This window comes from Rhyacophila brunnea, unplaced genomic scaffold, assembly GCF_057557595.1.
Source record: "Rhyacophila brunnea isolate RB1 unplaced genomic scaffold, BYU_Rbru_1.0 scaffold_12, whole genome shotgun sequence".
Classification (NCBI taxonomy): Eukaryota; Metazoa; Arthropoda; class Insecta; order Trichoptera; family Rhyacophilidae; genus Rhyacophila; species Rhyacophila brunnea.
In genome coordinates, this window is record NW_028232774.1 from 26,212,354 (window position 1) to 26,230,848 (window position 18,495).

The window sequence follows — 18,495 nt, forward strand, 5'->3', positions numbered from 1 at the left end:
CTTGTAGATTATACCACTACAACCCTTGGCTTCCTCTAACAACTTTCTTCATCCTTTAAATCTCTCGGGGAAACCACATAGCTACACCTATGCTATTGTACTTTAGGGATATATCCATATGGACTATTCAGATCACTCTGTTGCCTTCTAATTGAGAGAATATCGACAGTAACTGTTATATAAGCGTCCGCCGCAAAAGGTGTCAATAAATAATGAAAAGAGTACATACCCGGATCGACAGGTTCCTGCTTGATCTTCACATTATTGAAGTCAATAGCGATGATGTCTGGGTTGTTGTTCCTCGCCTCTCGCTCCCTCTCTGTCTCTTCATCCGTGTCCACATCGTCCACGATGATCTGTTCCACAGGCTCTGTCTTGATGACAACATCATCATCTTCTTCCACTAGTTCTACATCGGGAGTTTCTCCATCGTCCTGACTGGCCACTTCTGATTGGCATTCCTCTGATAGGACTTCCACTACAGATTCATTGTCTTTGTCGGCATCCTGGGAGTCTATCATTTCATCGATGATCTCATCACTTACATCTTTGACCTCATCAGCTTCTGTCATTTCGACACTGGCGTCAATATCGACCGTGTCTTTTCCTTCTGTTGGTTCTTCTGATTTATTTAATTCCATTTCAGCTGCCTCCTTTTCTTTGGCTTCTTTCTCCGCAAGGGATGCCTGAATTAAAAATAAAAACATATTCATTAATATGTAACTCTAAAGACTAAGTGAGAAAGCCACAGGAGGAGGTGTGGCGATGGATTTACGAGGCATTGCTCAAAGTACACAAAAATCAGCCACTTCTGCACTGCCATGTAAGTATTGTAGTATCAAGTGAAATATTGTTGTCGTTACCTCAAAAACAAACAACAGTATTTTTTGACCAATAACAAAAAAGATAGGCTAGTGGCTTAGGCGGTGTCACCCCCTAATCCAGCCAGTTGCAGTGTAAAGTATTCCCATGTCGCCTTTTGTGGTCTCTGCAATATTTCAACACCAAGTGTGTTCGTTGAGTTGTCACACTGCTCAAAAAATTAACACACGCGCTGTCGACCCACTACCCCCTGCCTCATATTCTACCCAGTGTTTTTATAGAACAAAAGTAAGGTTAACCAGTTGATCGCCAAGAGTTAAAATCAAATTAACACCTATATGCCACACATTTTTAAAAAAATAAAAAAAATAGAAAAAGTTGAAATAAATATATAATGTATAGTAATACTCACATATTATGTATGGTAACATAGATTGTATTCATTTTTCATGGAAAACTACGATATATTTTTCACTCAGGGCTGTCACCCAACAATATTTATTTATTTTTTATAAGTATTTTTTTTCACTTTTATTATTATTGATGTATTTTTTCACTTAGAATTCAGTCTTCACTATTCAGGGTCATCACTATTCACGGTCATCATTTTCAGGGTCATCTCATCATAAATTCTATAATAGTGTTTTTTAGATTTTTTATTTTATTTCAATAATTTTCTTTTGTATGGTAGTTTTTGAAACAATCTGTCGGACACAGGGGAACGTGGCACTGTTGGCATGCAAATTTTGTTGCTTGGCATTTTTGGTAGCAAGACATACAATACACCTTTTTCTATCTGTTTGAAATTCCTTTGATACAAAGGTTAGAAAGTGGCCACACTTTCCTTCTAATCGAGGAATATATTCAATTTTTCTTTTCCGAGGGGTTACATGTCGTTTGTGTTCATCAATTAGTTGGCGTATCACCGCAAGTTGAAAATCAGCCAATGTAACCTTCTTTTTTGTTTTATTTACATATACTGTATATGCATTGAATAAACAAAGATCTAACATGTGAAAAAATACTTTTTTGTACCATTTGATGGTTTTTCTAATTGATTTCACGAATGAAATCATTCCATCACTTCTGTCAACAGCTCCCATATTTTTAGAATAATCAGCGATCGCGGTCGGTTTTTTTATAAATTCCTTCGTTTTTGGATCCTTTTTATGGGTAGTAATCATTTCTGCCGTGTGCATAGTCGATAGCATTATAACATCTCTTTTATCTTTCCACTTTTGTGCCATAATTGAATCTGTATGTAATTCTTTCGTTTGTCCTTTTGCTAATTTGTCTTCAAATTTGGGCATTCCAATACGACCTTTACGGGCAGTGCCACAAGCATTTGTTTTTTTAGAATATAAACTTTTGAACAATTTTGGACTTGTATACCAGTTATCGACGTATAACGAGTGTCCCTTTTCCAGATATGGTTCAAGTAAAGTCATAACTACGCTACCGCCCACTCCCAATTGATTGATTTTATGATATTCAGTTGTAATGCCTGTATATATGATGAAGTTCAATATGCAGCCTGTCTTGCAGTCACAGACCACAAAAAATTTTACACCGAATCGACTTCGTTTAGATGGGATATATTGGCGAAAAAGTAATCTACCCTTGAACAATAGTAGACTTTCATCTATGCATAAATTTGTATAAGGATAAAAATGGATCAAAAACTTATTTTTTACGTGCTCAACCACCTTTCTAATTTTTTTGTAATGCTTGCCATTGTATCCGAATAAATTTCAGAATGTAAAAGTGGATCGGTGGACCAGTGTTCTTTTTGCTTATTTCTTCTATTGCGAGCCATTAGGAAACATATTGCTAAAAAAACGTACATTTCGTCTACATTGGTGTCTACCCATTTACTCATTCTGTGTGATATTTGTTTTTTTTCTGCGATCATTTTATTTTTCAAAAAATCATATTGCTTGTTCTCTTCTGTGACAATAAATGACACGAATTCCTCATCTACGTATAATTTGAAAAAATCCATTTCTTTTGCATTGCTGTCGAGATCAAATTTTACTCCGGAATTACAATCGTCAAAATTATGCAAATGGGGAACTGCGCTAGGCGATAGAGTGGTTAATAGAAAGAATATAAGGAGAAAAGTAAATGCAACATTGTAATGGAAAGTTATTGTATATACAGTACTCTCTCAGTAATCTGCCACCCCAAAAACCAGACATGTGTCCAATTAGTGAAAGCGGATTATAGTGCATACATACAAAATATGGTAAAAATTAAAACAGGTATTTCGTAAAAATAGTTTTTTTGAGAAATTTGTACTAGCAAATTACAGTATTATTTATAATCAAAATCAAGTACTTAATAAATTATACATATTTATAAACTAAGTTTAATAACTGAATATTAAACAGTAAATCACGTGACACAACCAGTTGTTCAGTGAGGCAGATATTCTTGAATGGCTTAGGATTCCTGGCTTTCCCTATGCGGTCCTTGGGCACTTTCCTCCCTGGTACATTACTTTCTTCGTGATTGACGTACGTTTTACGAAGGAGAAGTTTCCAAAATAAACCTGTCTCATCTGCGTTGTATACTTGTACGCGGCGGACTACTGAATTTGACAATCGAATACCGGCAAATTATAGAGCTTGATTTTGTGCTTTCAACTAGTGAACTAGTCATCGAATAACCATGTCCGATCCTAATAGGATCATATGGGCCTCCACAGAGTAGGGGTTTGTATTACAGATTTTGTTTTTTACGCGAAATGGATGTCAGCCACTTGCTCAACCTATTAGGTCCATACCCTGACTCACACACAAATTGAAAAACAATATGTGTACTTGCCAGACCCAGGATTCGAACCTGAGACTCACGGCGTGATAGTCCAACGTTTAAGCCGCGCGGCCACCGTGGGTGATAGTAAAAATAACGGCGCATTATAGTAGTTGTCGGATAATCGAGCGGCGGATTACTGAGAGTGTACTATACTTACAAAAAAGTTAAATGTTAACAAAGAAATAATCTAGAAGTCAATGTTGAAGACAAGCCTAATCCTTTAATACAGTTACATACTAAGGAGAATACCATCAGTTATTTTGTGTTGCAGATTACCCTTCACACTTCATCTTTATTAGTTCAAACTCTTTGCTATAATATATAATTAGATTTTGGTTAAGGTGAAAAATATAAAAAATATCTGACATTGAAGGTGCCCGCTTGGCGTACATGCAACAATAAATTATTTTTTATCGCTATTTTCCAAATAACTTACACTTAGAGGTTCACATATCACAGTATATTGGCTGTTTGAAGAGTTACTATTTTAGTACACTGGCTGTTTGAAGAGTTACTATTTTAGTACACTAATGTAAATATAATTCTAACCGATTACTCAATTTGATGTACAATCAAATTTAATATATACGAGAACACACCTTATAATCCTCCAAGCAAAGCGGGTGATAGTTCTTATCCTCATGTCGAGTCGCCTTCCTGAGGTGCCACTCTTCGCTTTCCTCATTGTAGAACTGGTCAAAAGAGTCCCGGCAGAGCTCGCACCGAAGATCATTAGGTACAGTACCCGCAGGCACACTGGATGCTTCTTGCTGCTGAAGGGCAAGGTTGGCCGCAGCGGCTGTTGAATTTTCCGATTCCGCCGCCTGTTGCTGCCGTTCAAACCAACTTTTTTCTGCAACCAAACCACAAGATTTTAAGGCTATATTTATAACAAAGGGCAGAAATCCTAATACGCACTGTAGAGTAAAACGCTCAAATTCTTTGTCAATGTTAACATGAAGCAAAATAGCGATATTCCAATATGTAGTTACTAGTCGTAGAAAGGAAGATTGAACATGGAAGACCGGGAGGAAATGGTTTTGATTATTCGGCAGTGGATGAACGAAAACATATTTCTATTTAGATAAGCTGTGAATATGATGACGGCTGTAACGAATGAATAAAATTTAATTGTATGAATTTTTGTTTGACAAAAGGTTTCTCATAAATAAATTGTGGAAATATCTTCAAGTTTCTTTTAAATAAATTTGTTGATAAATCTTTACAATGCCCGAGTAACTATTCTACGATGAAAATGTCATGACTGATTGTAAAGAACAGGAACAACGGGCATTGAGGGCATAGATATGTATGTAAATGTTAGGTACGCCGAATGTGCGAAATTGAATATTACATGAAATGGGCAAAATTTTGCCTAAATCATGAAAAATGCAAGCCCGTTGCCTTATTCATGAATTAGACAAAATATCTGGAGAGTGCATAAATTCGGCAGTAATTTTTCTGCCTAGTTTATGTATTGGAAAAATTAGATAGTAGCGCTACGGTGGTATTTTTTGCAACTAAACTAAATGTATCAAAATGCTCATGCATTGGTCAAAATGTACATATATTATCTATGGTCAAAATAGATGTTCGCGCTCCGGTGGTATTTTTTGCAACTAATCAAACTAAACAAATGTGTCATATGTCATTGATTATAATATAAAAATTTACCAATCAATAACTGCAATGACGTTCATATCCATTTACTATGCGCAAAAAAATCTAGAACTATAATATGATAACGGAAGAATGTAACGTGCAATGGTCGATTGAATGTTTGTGATAGTTTGTTGACACTTGATAGCTAACCTCAAAATGGACATTCAGTTAAATAATTTAACTCAGAATTACAAAAACCTAACCTAACCTAACCTAATAATAATAATATTATATTATGTCCAATTATAACTAATAAAACCATCCGTATTAAATTTACTTTTTCTTCTGTCAGGTTGACAGTTCAAGAATTCCATACCCTGGCGAATTCATGTACTCAGCAGAAAATTTACCTAATTCATGAATAAGGCAACAGGTTTGACTATTACATGTATTAGCCAAAATTTTGCCCATTTCATGTAATAGTCAATTTCGCACATTCGGTGTAACATATATAACAAACAGGAGGATTTTTAGTACCATAGATTGCTATTACGATGTCCACAGCTATGACATAATAAGTCTATACTAACGATTGGTTGTCTGTTTATATAAATACAAAAAATCTAAACAAATAATCCATAACTGAAATATCTCCAATTGGTCAATAGTTTTAATGGAATACATACAAACAATACATATTATGTACGATATCTTAATTTCTGTTTGATTATCACTCTTACTCTTATCACGGGTGTCAATTAGAAGATCTTTATCAAATTGAACTGCCGTTTACGTTGTAGAACTCTGTTATAAGGTTTTGTTAAATTTACGATAATCACAATCTTTAGAACTCCTTTCCTTTTGCATACAAAGTTAAAATACATTTGAAGCAATAGTCAATATTTTCGGGAAACAACGTTTTTATGTTTCAAGCTTCAATTATTTGTTTTAACGTGAGATTATTTTTTCCGTTGTATTCTATGTCGAAATTAGAACCAAATGGCAATTTGTTTCAGCTGATAACTCTTAAAAGTAATAAATATAGGCAAAATAAAATTGGACGTAGCGCTATTTGTAGCTCACTTTTTAATTTACTCCGCATAAGGCACATATTACCGTGGCACTGTCGTGAGTTTACCAGATGCTACAGCATGGGAGACGCCTTTTTCAATATTGAACGTTCCCTTATTGGTTGATTTAATCACGCGCGAAATCAACTTGGCGCTTTTTGTAATAAATTGAGACTTAAAATATTTTTTTTCGTAGGGTTATGTCGCGTTTTGGAATTTATAGATCAATACATATTGTATAAAATTATACAACGAATACGTGCGTATTTTTTTCTCGATTTTGACCAAATGTGGACTTATCGCTTTTTGGAATTAGACGCCTCATTTCATGACAGTGCCAATATATATTCAAAATCATGGCTAACCTCTCTCTTCCAAATCCTCAATCTCTTCGTACTGTATCCAATCGGAGATGTCGTAATGCCATCTTCTGGAGTGCGGTCGCCTCTGCGAGTCCCGGTCGGCCCTGTTCTGCCGGAAGTGCCAATCCAAGTGCTGGGAATAGCGAACCGTGTGTTCCGGGGGAAATCGGACGCCACAGCTGCCGCATTGCATTCCAGTGTGGAGGGCCGCTATTAGCCCCGGCTGACGACTATAATTACATAAGAAGAAACAGTCAGGATGCCAAAACACTGTTTGCTTGTCACATACAAAACTTGAGTGCATATGTGACATTCTTTATTGAACATAGTGCATAATTTAGAAACACCTCAGAAACATACGGATGTCTTATCTGTGATCTGCGAAACTACAGATCTTCTCACACTTTCAAGTATATTTATAAGCATACATATTTGGAAACACCTCAGAAAACCTATAAGAAAAATCTTGAAAAAAGTATCACACTGAACAAGACTCGAACCTCCATCCATCGGATTCTGGCCAATGTGCTTTAATTTTTAAGGCACTTCAGTTGCATGCTATTAGTAAATTTCATTGTAAATAGGTAGGACGCAGGTAGCTAAATCGGTAAAGTCCTGTCTGGTGTCATATTTTTTCAAGATTATTTCTAATAGGAATGTTTCTGAGGCATTTCCAAATTATGTATGCGTATAACATACGTGGAAGATCCGTAGTTCCACCGATCGTAGCTAAGACGTCATAGTCAAGATTACAGTAGAATGGTAAGGTTATACATATTATGTATGTAGACAGCATGTTTTTATTGCTGTGTTAAAATTGAGTACACACAAAGTTATTCTATCCCAACAATTATAGTGCTGTTCATTTTGGAAAAGTTAAATTAAACTGTTGTCTCAAAATGAAACAGAAGTGAGAACTATTGTTCTCACTTCACATATCGTCACCTAAATGCGCGGAACTTGTAACTCCACTTTTGGCCTAAAATGAGTTAAGTATGCAGTGTTATAGTAAATTTAATTGTCCATCGATCTGTTCATATATTGTTAATCCAAAAAAATATTTACTGTGGCAAAAGCACATTGTTCATTCCTTGTATCTCAGACGCTATTATTTGTTAGTTTTCATACCCTGTAACTCCAGTAAAGTCATACAAAAAAGTCCACGCGTGTTGTCTTGTGTCAAAGTCAATCATTGTTTCTGCTTTACATCAAATTTAATTAATCATGGCCCAAGAAAACGGAAAGCAATAAGTTTGGTTGTATATTTAATTATACCAATGTATAATTTCGACCAGTGTTTCTCAACCGGTGGTCCTCAGAAAGTTTTTGGTGGTCCGCGAATTTTTGGCATCCAAATGCCTATGCTCAGTCATAATAAATCAACTGCGATCATACGCTATTATATTATAAATAATGTTTTCTTTATGAGTTAGCGGTGCATAAAACGTTTCTGATATTTTCAGTAGTCCGCAGGTGTAAAAAAGTTTAGAAACACTGATTTTGACCATAGGGACAAATAAACACTTTAAACATAGTATGGGAGTTTAAGTCAGAAATTTGAATACCTGAATTGAAAACTATTTCAGTCTAAGAATTTAGATGGACTAAAATACCTTGTTCAGCAAGGAAAGAAAAAATATGGCAGATGTGAAAAGGAATCTGACAAAATTACTGAAAAATATGTGTTTGGACAATGAAGGAAGGAGAATGGACCTACAATGTGTTTTGTTATATCCAAAATCTAATGTGTGCAGCGCATATTTTAAAACAAAACTTGCCATTCATAATTTTACCCTCTACAACCACAAACGATTGATGGTCATTGCTATGTTTGGATTGAAGTCGAAAGTGGGTTTACTACAAATTAGCTTTATAGTGTAATAAGTCAATTTATTCTTCCTTTTCTACTTCTTTCTGACGACAATAAAACCATTATTCTGTATAGTGATGGAGCTACAAACCAGAAAAATATGTAGTACTCGCCAATGCTTTATTAAATATTGCAGATCTACGCATTTATAACATTAAATACTAATAGTGTTTTTTCAAAATTATCATAAACCTGTCTTGTTTAATTATAAAACAGTTTTTTCTTCCTCCTGTAAAATTGGTCAATATGGAGTTACAAGTTCCGCGTATTCAGGTCCGATATTGTATTATAATATTCATAATATTATGAAATTGTCAATTTGTAATTTTTTATAACAAAAATATGCAGCATTATTTCTCTACCTTCACTTTAAAGTTTAAATGACGTTCTTTATAAATCAAGCTTAATAAGATCACCATGATTTAATATAATATTAAATATGGTAGCCACCATCATCCAGAATTTAAAAAAATCCTGTCATCAGTTATACATATTAGGAAATATCCCTAAGAAAGATATCTCAGTTGGTAACTTTTTAAAAAAAATCCTCTGTGTGTTGGTAACTTAGTGATCAGAGCCCTCGCCCAGCGAGACGGAATAATTAGTTTAAATACCACTCAATCCAAGGTCAACAGAAATGATGTTTTTAAAAGTTATATTTCAATGAAAATGATTTGCAATGCAAATATCTTGTATTGTGTTCAAGAGAATAAATGAGGATTCATTATGGAATTTTTTCCCTTAACACAATTTGGCTTGACAATGCTGCGATGCATGTAAAATAAACGTAAAAAAAATATCACTTACACTTTCAGTGTCTCTGGCTTGAGAAGATTAACAGGATTGATAGTAGTTGAAACAACCTTCCCTGGCAACTTATCAGGTGCCTTGGCAGCACTCTCACTGCTGCTGGTATCCTCAGTTTTCGCCTGTATATTAACGGGGGCGGCAGGTGTTGAAACGATACCTGTCGCGACCAACTTTGCAAACAGATCATTGACATTCAGATTCTGGAAGAGAGATGAGATGTTTGGCGGGGGGACAGACATGTCTTGTGAAAGCGAAGTGTCCTGCGGGGTGTCGAAGCCGGGGATCACGTTGGCTTTTGACGGATCCGATGCGACCCCGAGAGATTCGCCAATGCTGTATCCTCCGAATTGAGACAGAGGCGCCATTGACGATGGCATCACACTGGCTAAAACGTCGAGCCCACCTGAAAAAAACATTGACATTCATATTCTGATAGTCACATAGTCTGAATATAAAAAAACTTTTGTGATACCTTGCAAACAGCACCAGTGTCACAAATAATTGTGAATGTTTTCTAAGCATGCATAACATAACAAAGTAACGGTAGCAATTCCGGGATTATGACTTATTTTCGGTCAAAACCACCGAACTTCGTGCTAATGTGGTATGTTTATAAAACAGAGAAGTTTTAAAATAATTTTGTATTAAACACCAAACTCACCACCACTAGAAGTATCCGGTTCTGCGTTAAAATGAATTTTATTGGGATCCACATCCATAGGGGTTGAATGTGCCGGCGACTCTGTCTCGGACGTCTTTAAATTATGGGTATCTCTCGGCATCAACGTGGCCGGTGAATTGTCAGCAATAGCGGAGTCGATCGATTCTACTGACACGGGGGCTAGTTCGGGCACCTTGCCTTCCATATTGGCAATTATCACCTGCCCGGCGATAATATTTTTCGGCAGCATCGAGAATCTAATAAAATGTTTAAGACCTTGGACAAAGATGGGTTTGGGTAATCCTCCAAATTTTATTCCAAAGGGTTTTTCATTGATCAATATCGTCTCTAACGAGTCCACGAACCGCACGATGTGAACTTCTTGATCTATTTCGAACTTCTGGGGTTTAGCATCTAAAAATACAGGTAACATGATGGCTGCATCGATAATTAAGTTTATTTTACCGGCGACTAGATCGGTTCGTTTCACTCTGCCTATGGTAACTTGAGGAGGCGGTCCGTCCAACTGCAGATGTCTCACTTTGCCATTTAATATAATGGGTGTCGGAGGACCCCCAAAAAGGCATTCATACCATGCGTCATCTATAAAAAGTTCTCTAGTGGGGGCGCCGAAGCGTATCCTGTGCACCACTCCGTCTATCACTATATTCTTATAGTCATCGTTAAAGGAAAGAACGAAATTGACATCGTCGATGGCGACCTTTCTGCGCCCGGGTTGAAAAGAAATTTCCCGAGGATCGTCCCAGTCCATCATGATAACAGCGGTCTTATGGTAGAATCTAATCTCTCTCGGCACTTCGTCTATGTTTTTCGTCCGCATGGGATCCTGATCGATGTATTCTAATACCCTCGGATCGATCGCAGGTAAAGGTTTTGACGGTTTCGTCACGTAAGGCGATATACTTCCGCTCACGTAGCGTTCGAGCGGATTACTGATTTGAGACATTCCGATCAGCGGTTCCATGGTCGGGAATGGCACCCGGGGTCCCATTTCGGGTTGATCGAATGGTGGCCTGCCGCCCTGGGGCATCCTCCATGAGTTATTGGGCATCATGGGCCCCCGCGGTCTCAAATTTCTCCACTCTTCCAAGCGGGGCCTGCCGCCCCTCCAGCCTCTGGCGAACATTCGCAGAGCTTGATGGCCAGGTCGCATAGGCATCCTCATGTCTGGGTGCGGATATCTATTATTATCAGGCATCTGCGGATGCATCCTCAGATCGGAATCTAAATGATCAGGTCTGGGTAGGAGAGGGGGTCTTTTGCCGCCTTCGGAATGAGGCACATTATTGCCGGGCACGACCGGAGGAACAACACGTTCGTCGATATCCCCATAAACACTTGAGACAGGGGGCACTACGGGCTTACGCATGGCGTCTCCATCATCACTGTACGGACTGTATGACGCATTTTCGTCTTCACTGCTCACCACCTCTTTGTCTTCTTGGTACTTTTGTACCAAATGAAGCCTCCTCTTGGAAACCTTTAGAGATTCTCTCTTCTCCGCCTCTTCTATCTTTTGTGTTTCACTCAATTGAAGCACTTGCATGATTATCGATTTGTACTGTTGCTTGTCCATACCTCCTGATTTGAACTGCTCTTCGGCTTGGGACATCATAATTTTGAATTTGCCTTCTAACGTGCTACTGTCAATGTCAGATTTACCACGCAGTCGCATATCCGTATCCTCAGAGTCGTGTTTCCGGCTGTGTTCTTTAGAATCTTCTGAAAGAAAATAATCAGATATTTCAAATTGCATTACATATTTGTATGACCGCCAGGACAACATTGGTAGAAAGAAATCAGAAGTTATAATTATTTAAACTGGAAAAAAAATTAAAACACCAATACAGCTGACTCTCGACTCACCGGAGTCATGTTAACCGGGTGGCAGATTAACAGTATGTAATTATTTTTATTTATATATCCGTAATCATCCTTTTGCGAATCGAATGATTTGAATAAAATTTCGTTTATAGTAGTCCTGAGGAGTGCTATGATGATTCATTTCCTTTCGACACAATTTTAATTGGATTTGAATCGGTGAACATTGACTCTCACTGTAATGACAACAACGTTTAACAACAGTACTACAAAATATTATTATCTGATCATTACCTGAAAACGAGTTGTATAGACGGGGTCTCCCTAAGCGATCGGTGCCTTTCGTGGCTTCGGCGAGTTTGGCCCTAATGAGATCAAGCGTGGAGGGCACCGCCGAAGGAGATATCACCTGCGGCGACTGAATCTCCTTGACCTTGGCCCACCCTCCGTCCGTGTTTTTCATATCGGTGGATAGCTTCAGAGAGCTCTCATCCGCGTCTTCTTCGGAAGTAATCGATGGGGCAGGAGGGGGCGTCAGATCATCCACCAAAGGCAGAGTTCGGAGGTCAACATCTTCATTTCCAAATAAACTATTGAATAAAATTTTTAAAACACATGAATTTATTTTATAACATTATTCAGATATATTAAAAATGATATCATAAAAAGGTGGACTTACGCATCAAACTTCTCCGATTTGCTCTTTTTGACGGTCGGGGCTTCCAAGTTTTCTCCGGAAGGTCTCTTTCTCGATACGGGCGCTGGGGCGATGTCCGGTATGAGCCGCAGGTCTACATCCTTGGCTGTCGCCCCGTTCAACGATCCCTCGGGAACAACTGATAAATTTGCAAGTTTACAATCACACTTCTGCAGAAATCTCATTGGAATTAATTCTTCTATTCTATATCAACCATTTACAAAGTGAATATGCTCAGGGAACCCAGTGGGAAAACGGTTTGAAGAGTGATTCGAAAGTCTTTCTTAATGTCTCCTACGGGGAAAGTTCGCTCATATTGAGTCATAGCACCATCAAAACAAGAAGATTGTACTCTTAATCTTGCACAAAACCACCATATTTGCTGGTGGTTTCGTATTATATTATTGGCTAAAGGTATTTGATGGATATTCATCTCAATTAATGATTATTTTAGTTGTATTCATTTTTTTTAAATTACATCCTCGGTTTCATCTTTCAAAATTTTCAGGATTCTCTCAAATTAGTGACTTTTTAAAAGAAATATACTTAGTCAATTATCATTTGGACAGATGCATGTTCAGTTAGAAATGTATATTCGTGCTGTCAATAAATCTTTTAAAGGCTTACTATATTATGTGTATACTAATGTATTATAACATTTTATTATGTATTATAACATTAAGGGGGATCCTTATACAAGCAGAGGCACCAGCGGAAAAATACGAAGCTTTCAATTTGAGACATTTTTTTGATAATTTACAATTTCAACTGTGTATTAATTAACAAATATGTATCTGAAAACATTAAGAGATTTTTTTTTTTAAGTCAAACATACACTTACAATTGTGGAAAAAATGTGAATTTGTTACATATTTAAGATTTTTGACTAATTCATCGTTTTAATATTTTTTATATTTATTTTAAAAACATCGATATTACTACATATTTTTTTTTTAATACATACTGCAATGACTTGACTAATAAAATTATAGATTATGTTGATATGTTCAATTCTTGTTTGATGTTTCAATACAAAATTTCATGCTTCTGGTGGCAAAACCATTGATACGCCTGCACGAGCATACCCAAATTTGACCGAGCTTCACAAATAAGAGACGTATTTCACACGTCAGGCATTATTTTTGCCATGTTACGAATTACTAATTATGGTTAGATAAACAGCCTGTGTATGGAATTGCTTCCGTGTTAATTTTGACCAATAAAAATAACGAAAAAGTGTTACTGTGTTACTTAACAGTTAAGAATATTTATTGAAACCTTCAATAAATATTCTTAACTGTTGGTTGTTGCATATAAAAAAAGGTATTTATAACGAACTGGAAAATACTGATGATTTTGATAGGGAAACATCGGAAGACTCAATATTTTATATGTATATAAATTAATTCAACTGGTGATTACATGGCAGAACTCCATTAAAATGATATAAAACCAAGTTTTTGTTATTTATTTAGACAGCTGTTTCAGGCTATGAAATCATTGTCAAAACGAGTTATATTTAGATGATGCTAATGATGGGTTTGTAGCCTGAAATACCTATCAACAGAAACAACTCAAAAATTATGGTAGAATTAACAAAGCTTTATTTCAAACCTACTTTCCTTTTTTCTTAAACATTGTCCCCAATTGAAAATGTATAAGACAAAAAACCTGCCATCGTATATTTCCCATTTGTGAATTAAATGTTGAATGAGCTTGTTACATTTGTGTGACACCTCAGCATTACGATTTTCGAGTAAGGTCCTTGCCGATAAACGTATTATAAGTAATGCGCAAAAGTACTATAAATAAAATAATAGAACAAGCATAATAAGATGTGTCATTTCTTTTAACGATCATGAAAACGATTATTATAAATCACCTGTTTTAGAAAAATATTATACATACAGTAAAATTCTTAGAAATACAGAATAAGGGATTTATCTGAAGATAATACTAAATTTTGGATTCAAGCAGCACTTCATAACTTTACATGTTGGGAGATTATAAGTTGTTATTTAGGATTGGAGATATTAAGGACTATCAAACATTTCAATTAGTTCATTGGTGAATTAGTATAAGATTGTTGATTCGTCCCCTCGGTTACGGAGTCCGCGTGACATCATTTCGCCCATAGTTCTGCATCTTTCTATTGGTCAATAGTTTTAAAAAATGATACAAGCAATACTAAACCATGTTGTATACTTACATATCCATTGATTTTGTGCCCGGGGTGGATTGAAAATATTTTAATTTATTCCTTTTGTACCGTCACAATGCAAAAAGCCTGAATTAAATATTTAATATATCAAATTTAGGTGAAGTCTAATACAATATGAATTAACATAAATGTTGATGTTCCTATTTACAATAATATAATAACATAACATTGTGTTGATCATTTAAACGAGGAAGTTTTCTTCAACAAGTAAATTGCAATGCAAAGATATCTAGCTGCCGGTGAAAATATTCAAATCAATAAATAAGAGTAAGTCAATTTGGATAATTGATACAGATTTGAAATGCTACCATAATAGGGCCAGCCCACATCTGAAGTCTGTAAAATTAACCGAGGTCCATATGCTACATTTAAGAGTGAAAATGGTAATTTATCTTTTTACCGGACCACTACCAATCGCGAAGAATATTTGGGCATCCTCATGAATCACTTTAACTCTCTCTTGTTTTATGGGCGATTATAATATCTGGCACACTTGATTATCAACATTATTAAATAAAATTCGAAAGTCATCAAATTTATCTACTGATGAGATTTTTATACGCAATCTTCATTCTTCTGCCGGGTAGAGGTAGGTATCTATTTCTGATTAGTTTACAATTCCATATTTATATGTTTTTATCACTAGTTTGTATGTCCGTTTCCAATTTAGAATAATATGCCCATTTTTATTAGCACATTAAAAATAAATTGTAATACAAACAAAATTCAATTGGACATATCTGTCATCGTCCATGTCATGCTTTAGATAGGATTTGGAAGTAATATATTACACATTGTGTTAAATTATGTATTTTAAGTTGTAAATATGTGCTTCGCGTAGTCTGTGATATAGCTGGATGTGGCAAACGCACATCAGGTATACTCCCACACTTTACTCAATTCTCGTTATTCTTGTCTTTATTCAATTCAACTGCTAAGCCATGGGTCCACACACCCCATGGGGCAGCTTCTTGTCTGAGAGACGGATGAGATTTGGTCATACTCTCTATTCTTTTGACAGCAGACTGTTCCAAAATCACAAGGCTACACATGGTCCTATCTGCTAATATATAGAAAATATTGTCAAAGAAATATTCCTCGAGACTGAACCATCAATTATTATATCTCCAAATCATTTTCCTTTAGTCGTTTATGAAGAATCACGTAAACTTTTGCACTCAACTTTGTTCACAGTAATAAGTTCTGTTCAGTTTAGTATCACATTTCTTGTGATTCAGATTTCTTCAATGCCGTTGGTAAAAATTGTAATTGTAATTGTACTTTTGTTGGCGTATATATTTTACTTTATGAAAACAAATCATGTGACCAGCCATGTTTGCATGGAATATAGCATTTTTAGTATCACAAAACAACATTGTAACTTAGCAGCTAACTAATAAAAATTATACTTTTTCACTTGGTACAATTCTGTAGGCTATGGAAATAATTCTCGCTTTCAGGCCTTGCCTTTGTTGACTGTAAAATCAACAGTATCCTGATTTTCAAAATGTCAGACTAAAGCCAACACTTGCAATTTTCATACAATCAGCTCTTCATGTCACATTCTTCCATCAGTAAATTTTCCCTTCAACTAAGTCAATGTATTTTCACACTTTCTTCAAATTAAAGCAGACATTCAGACCAAATCTGATATTTTCCTTTGAATCTCTTCTGAATTTCGTCACTTCATCATCTCTTGATATTTATTCTTCATTGAAGATATTTCTTGATACTTTCTATTTTAACTCTCTTACGGTGGCGTAAGCTTCTTGACAACTCACAACAGACACTTCTTCTCATAACTTGGCAATATACCGATTACACTTCAATTTTTAATTTACCAAACAGCCCAGACTCCTCCGTGCACATAATATAATAAATCATTACTGTTATATTAAAAATTTAAATAACTGTTATCGGCTTGATAAATACATCACTGTACCACAATATTCAAAATTTTAGTACTATTGCACGCGTTACTGTTAGAGGGTGTAAAAAATATTTATGATGTAGAGCAATGTATCTATTTTCTAAGTGTGAGCAGTGTTTCTCTAACTGTGGTATGCAAAATATTTTAAGTAGTACCTCATACGCAATTGAAGTTAAAATATATTTGACTCATCATCGATTCAGGTAGTGTTGCCAAAAATGTACTATTAATTACAATATTTGTGATTTTAGTCTGTATACTATGAACGATAATACGTATGGTTGAATTTCTGTACTACAACTTGGTCGGATAGACTAGTATTTTCAAAATGAGCAAAGTAATATTATACAAATGATATTTCATACAGATGTCATCGATGCGAGAGAAAAATATGTTGCAAATTGAAAATTTTTAATTGCAGATTATTAAAAAAGTGATCATAATTTGTCATCACGAATGGAGTGCGCGGGTAAAATGTGTCTCTAAAAAGATACAAGAATGTTGGAAATTTGGGAAACACTGTAAAATGTAAAGGTTAAGTACTTACAGATATATTTCCCTTTGGTTGTGGTAAGTTATACCGTTTAAAATGACACATTTGTAAGTGTACTAAGTAGGATCAGAGCCCTATTACTAATCTGTGGAGAGCTGTTTTGAGTTTACACCATTAGTTTGGAAAGCAGGTTCCTTAGAATGTAATTCCATTTTCAACAAAGTAAAGTATAAAAATTATGATTTAGCAAAGTTCTGTGTATTATTATTTACCCCTGCTTTGCGAGTGTTTTAACAATATTTTTATTGTGAGTGAACCCTGTGCAATTAAGTAGTTGTGTTTCTTATTATTAGCGTAGTATAAAAACCATTATTTCAACATGCGATGTGTTAGATAATTGGTAATTTAACTTAATTTTTAAGAGAAATAAAAACCATAACATGATAAGTTGTAATCATTTTGCTTATAATAATAAAATTTACAATGAAATCACTTTAAAAATGAATACATCTTGAGTGAGGAAATACATAAATAATTATGAGATCAATGACAGCTACAAGTCACAAATGGTTTTAGTAATTAGTAATACCTATATAGTATAATATAATATCTACAAATGAAATTCATCATTAATTTATGTAAAATCATACAAATGATTTTTTAAATTCAAACATCATATTTACATTCAAAATTGAACTCAACTCCCATTGAGTCGTTAAAATTATTAATGTACACAGAATATAGTCTGAATTCGAAATGCATGTCTGGATTTTATTGTAATAATTAAACAGCCAATAACTCAAAAAAAGATTATTGAACCTTCTTTCTTCTTATTTACTCTAGACATTATGTAGTGAAATATTCAAACAAAACTTTGATTTACCAGATATTACATAAGATTTTCTGATTTCTAGATCATTCTTCTTTAATACTCCTATAATATATTAAATTAGTTGTCAAATAATACCTCAATATAGATAAGTTAATAATTTAATTATTTTAAAGTTACCATGTATTAATTACTATAATCATGATTAAGGATTCGTGATATTCGAGAATTCGATTTTTCTCATAATATTTGCATCTCAAATTTCAAGTTTGGTTTTCTGGATTCTCAAGATTTTTTTTATAGTACAAATAACAAGCTTATTTTTCAGATCATTCGAGAAAATCATAAATTTTCCTTGAACTGTTTTTTGATCTACTGCATCTACTATAGCACGGAATATTGAAATTATAAAACAGTGGTATACTCAATGTATAACCATATTAACTTAACATAACCATATTATAGTAAG

At 35.0% G+C, this 18,495-nt stretch overlaps 1 protein-coding gene across 5 annotated transcripts in view; it reads right to left on the bottom strand.

Annotated features, from left to right (window-relative positions):
• LOC147077999 (uncharacterized) overlaps window positions 1–18,495 on the bottom strand; it is a 42,181-nt gene that overhangs the window by 5,494 nt on the left and 18,192 nt on the right. For 3 of the 5 annotated variants that reach the window (XM_085961070.1, XM_085961069.1, XM_085961072.1), the window contains exons 8-14: window positions 12,536–12,692; window positions 12,151–12,446; window positions 10,015–11,757; window positions 9,351–9,756; window positions 6,677–6,903; window positions 4,239–4,492; window positions 230–686 (exon numbers count right to left, since the gene is read on the bottom strand). In XM_085961070.1, coding sequence (XP_085817196.1) covers window positions 230–686; window positions 4,239–4,492; window positions 6,677–6,903; window positions 9,351–9,756; window positions 10,015–11,757; window positions 12,151–12,446; window positions 12,536–12,692 — 3,540 coding nt within the window. The remainder of the gene's footprint in view (window positions 1–229; window positions 687–4,238; window positions 4,493–6,676; window positions 6,904–9,350; window positions 9,757–10,014; window positions 11,758–12,150; window positions 12,447–12,535; window positions 12,693–18,495) is intronic. The other 2 variants (XM_085961071.1, XM_085961073.1) reach the window with 1 other exon arrangement.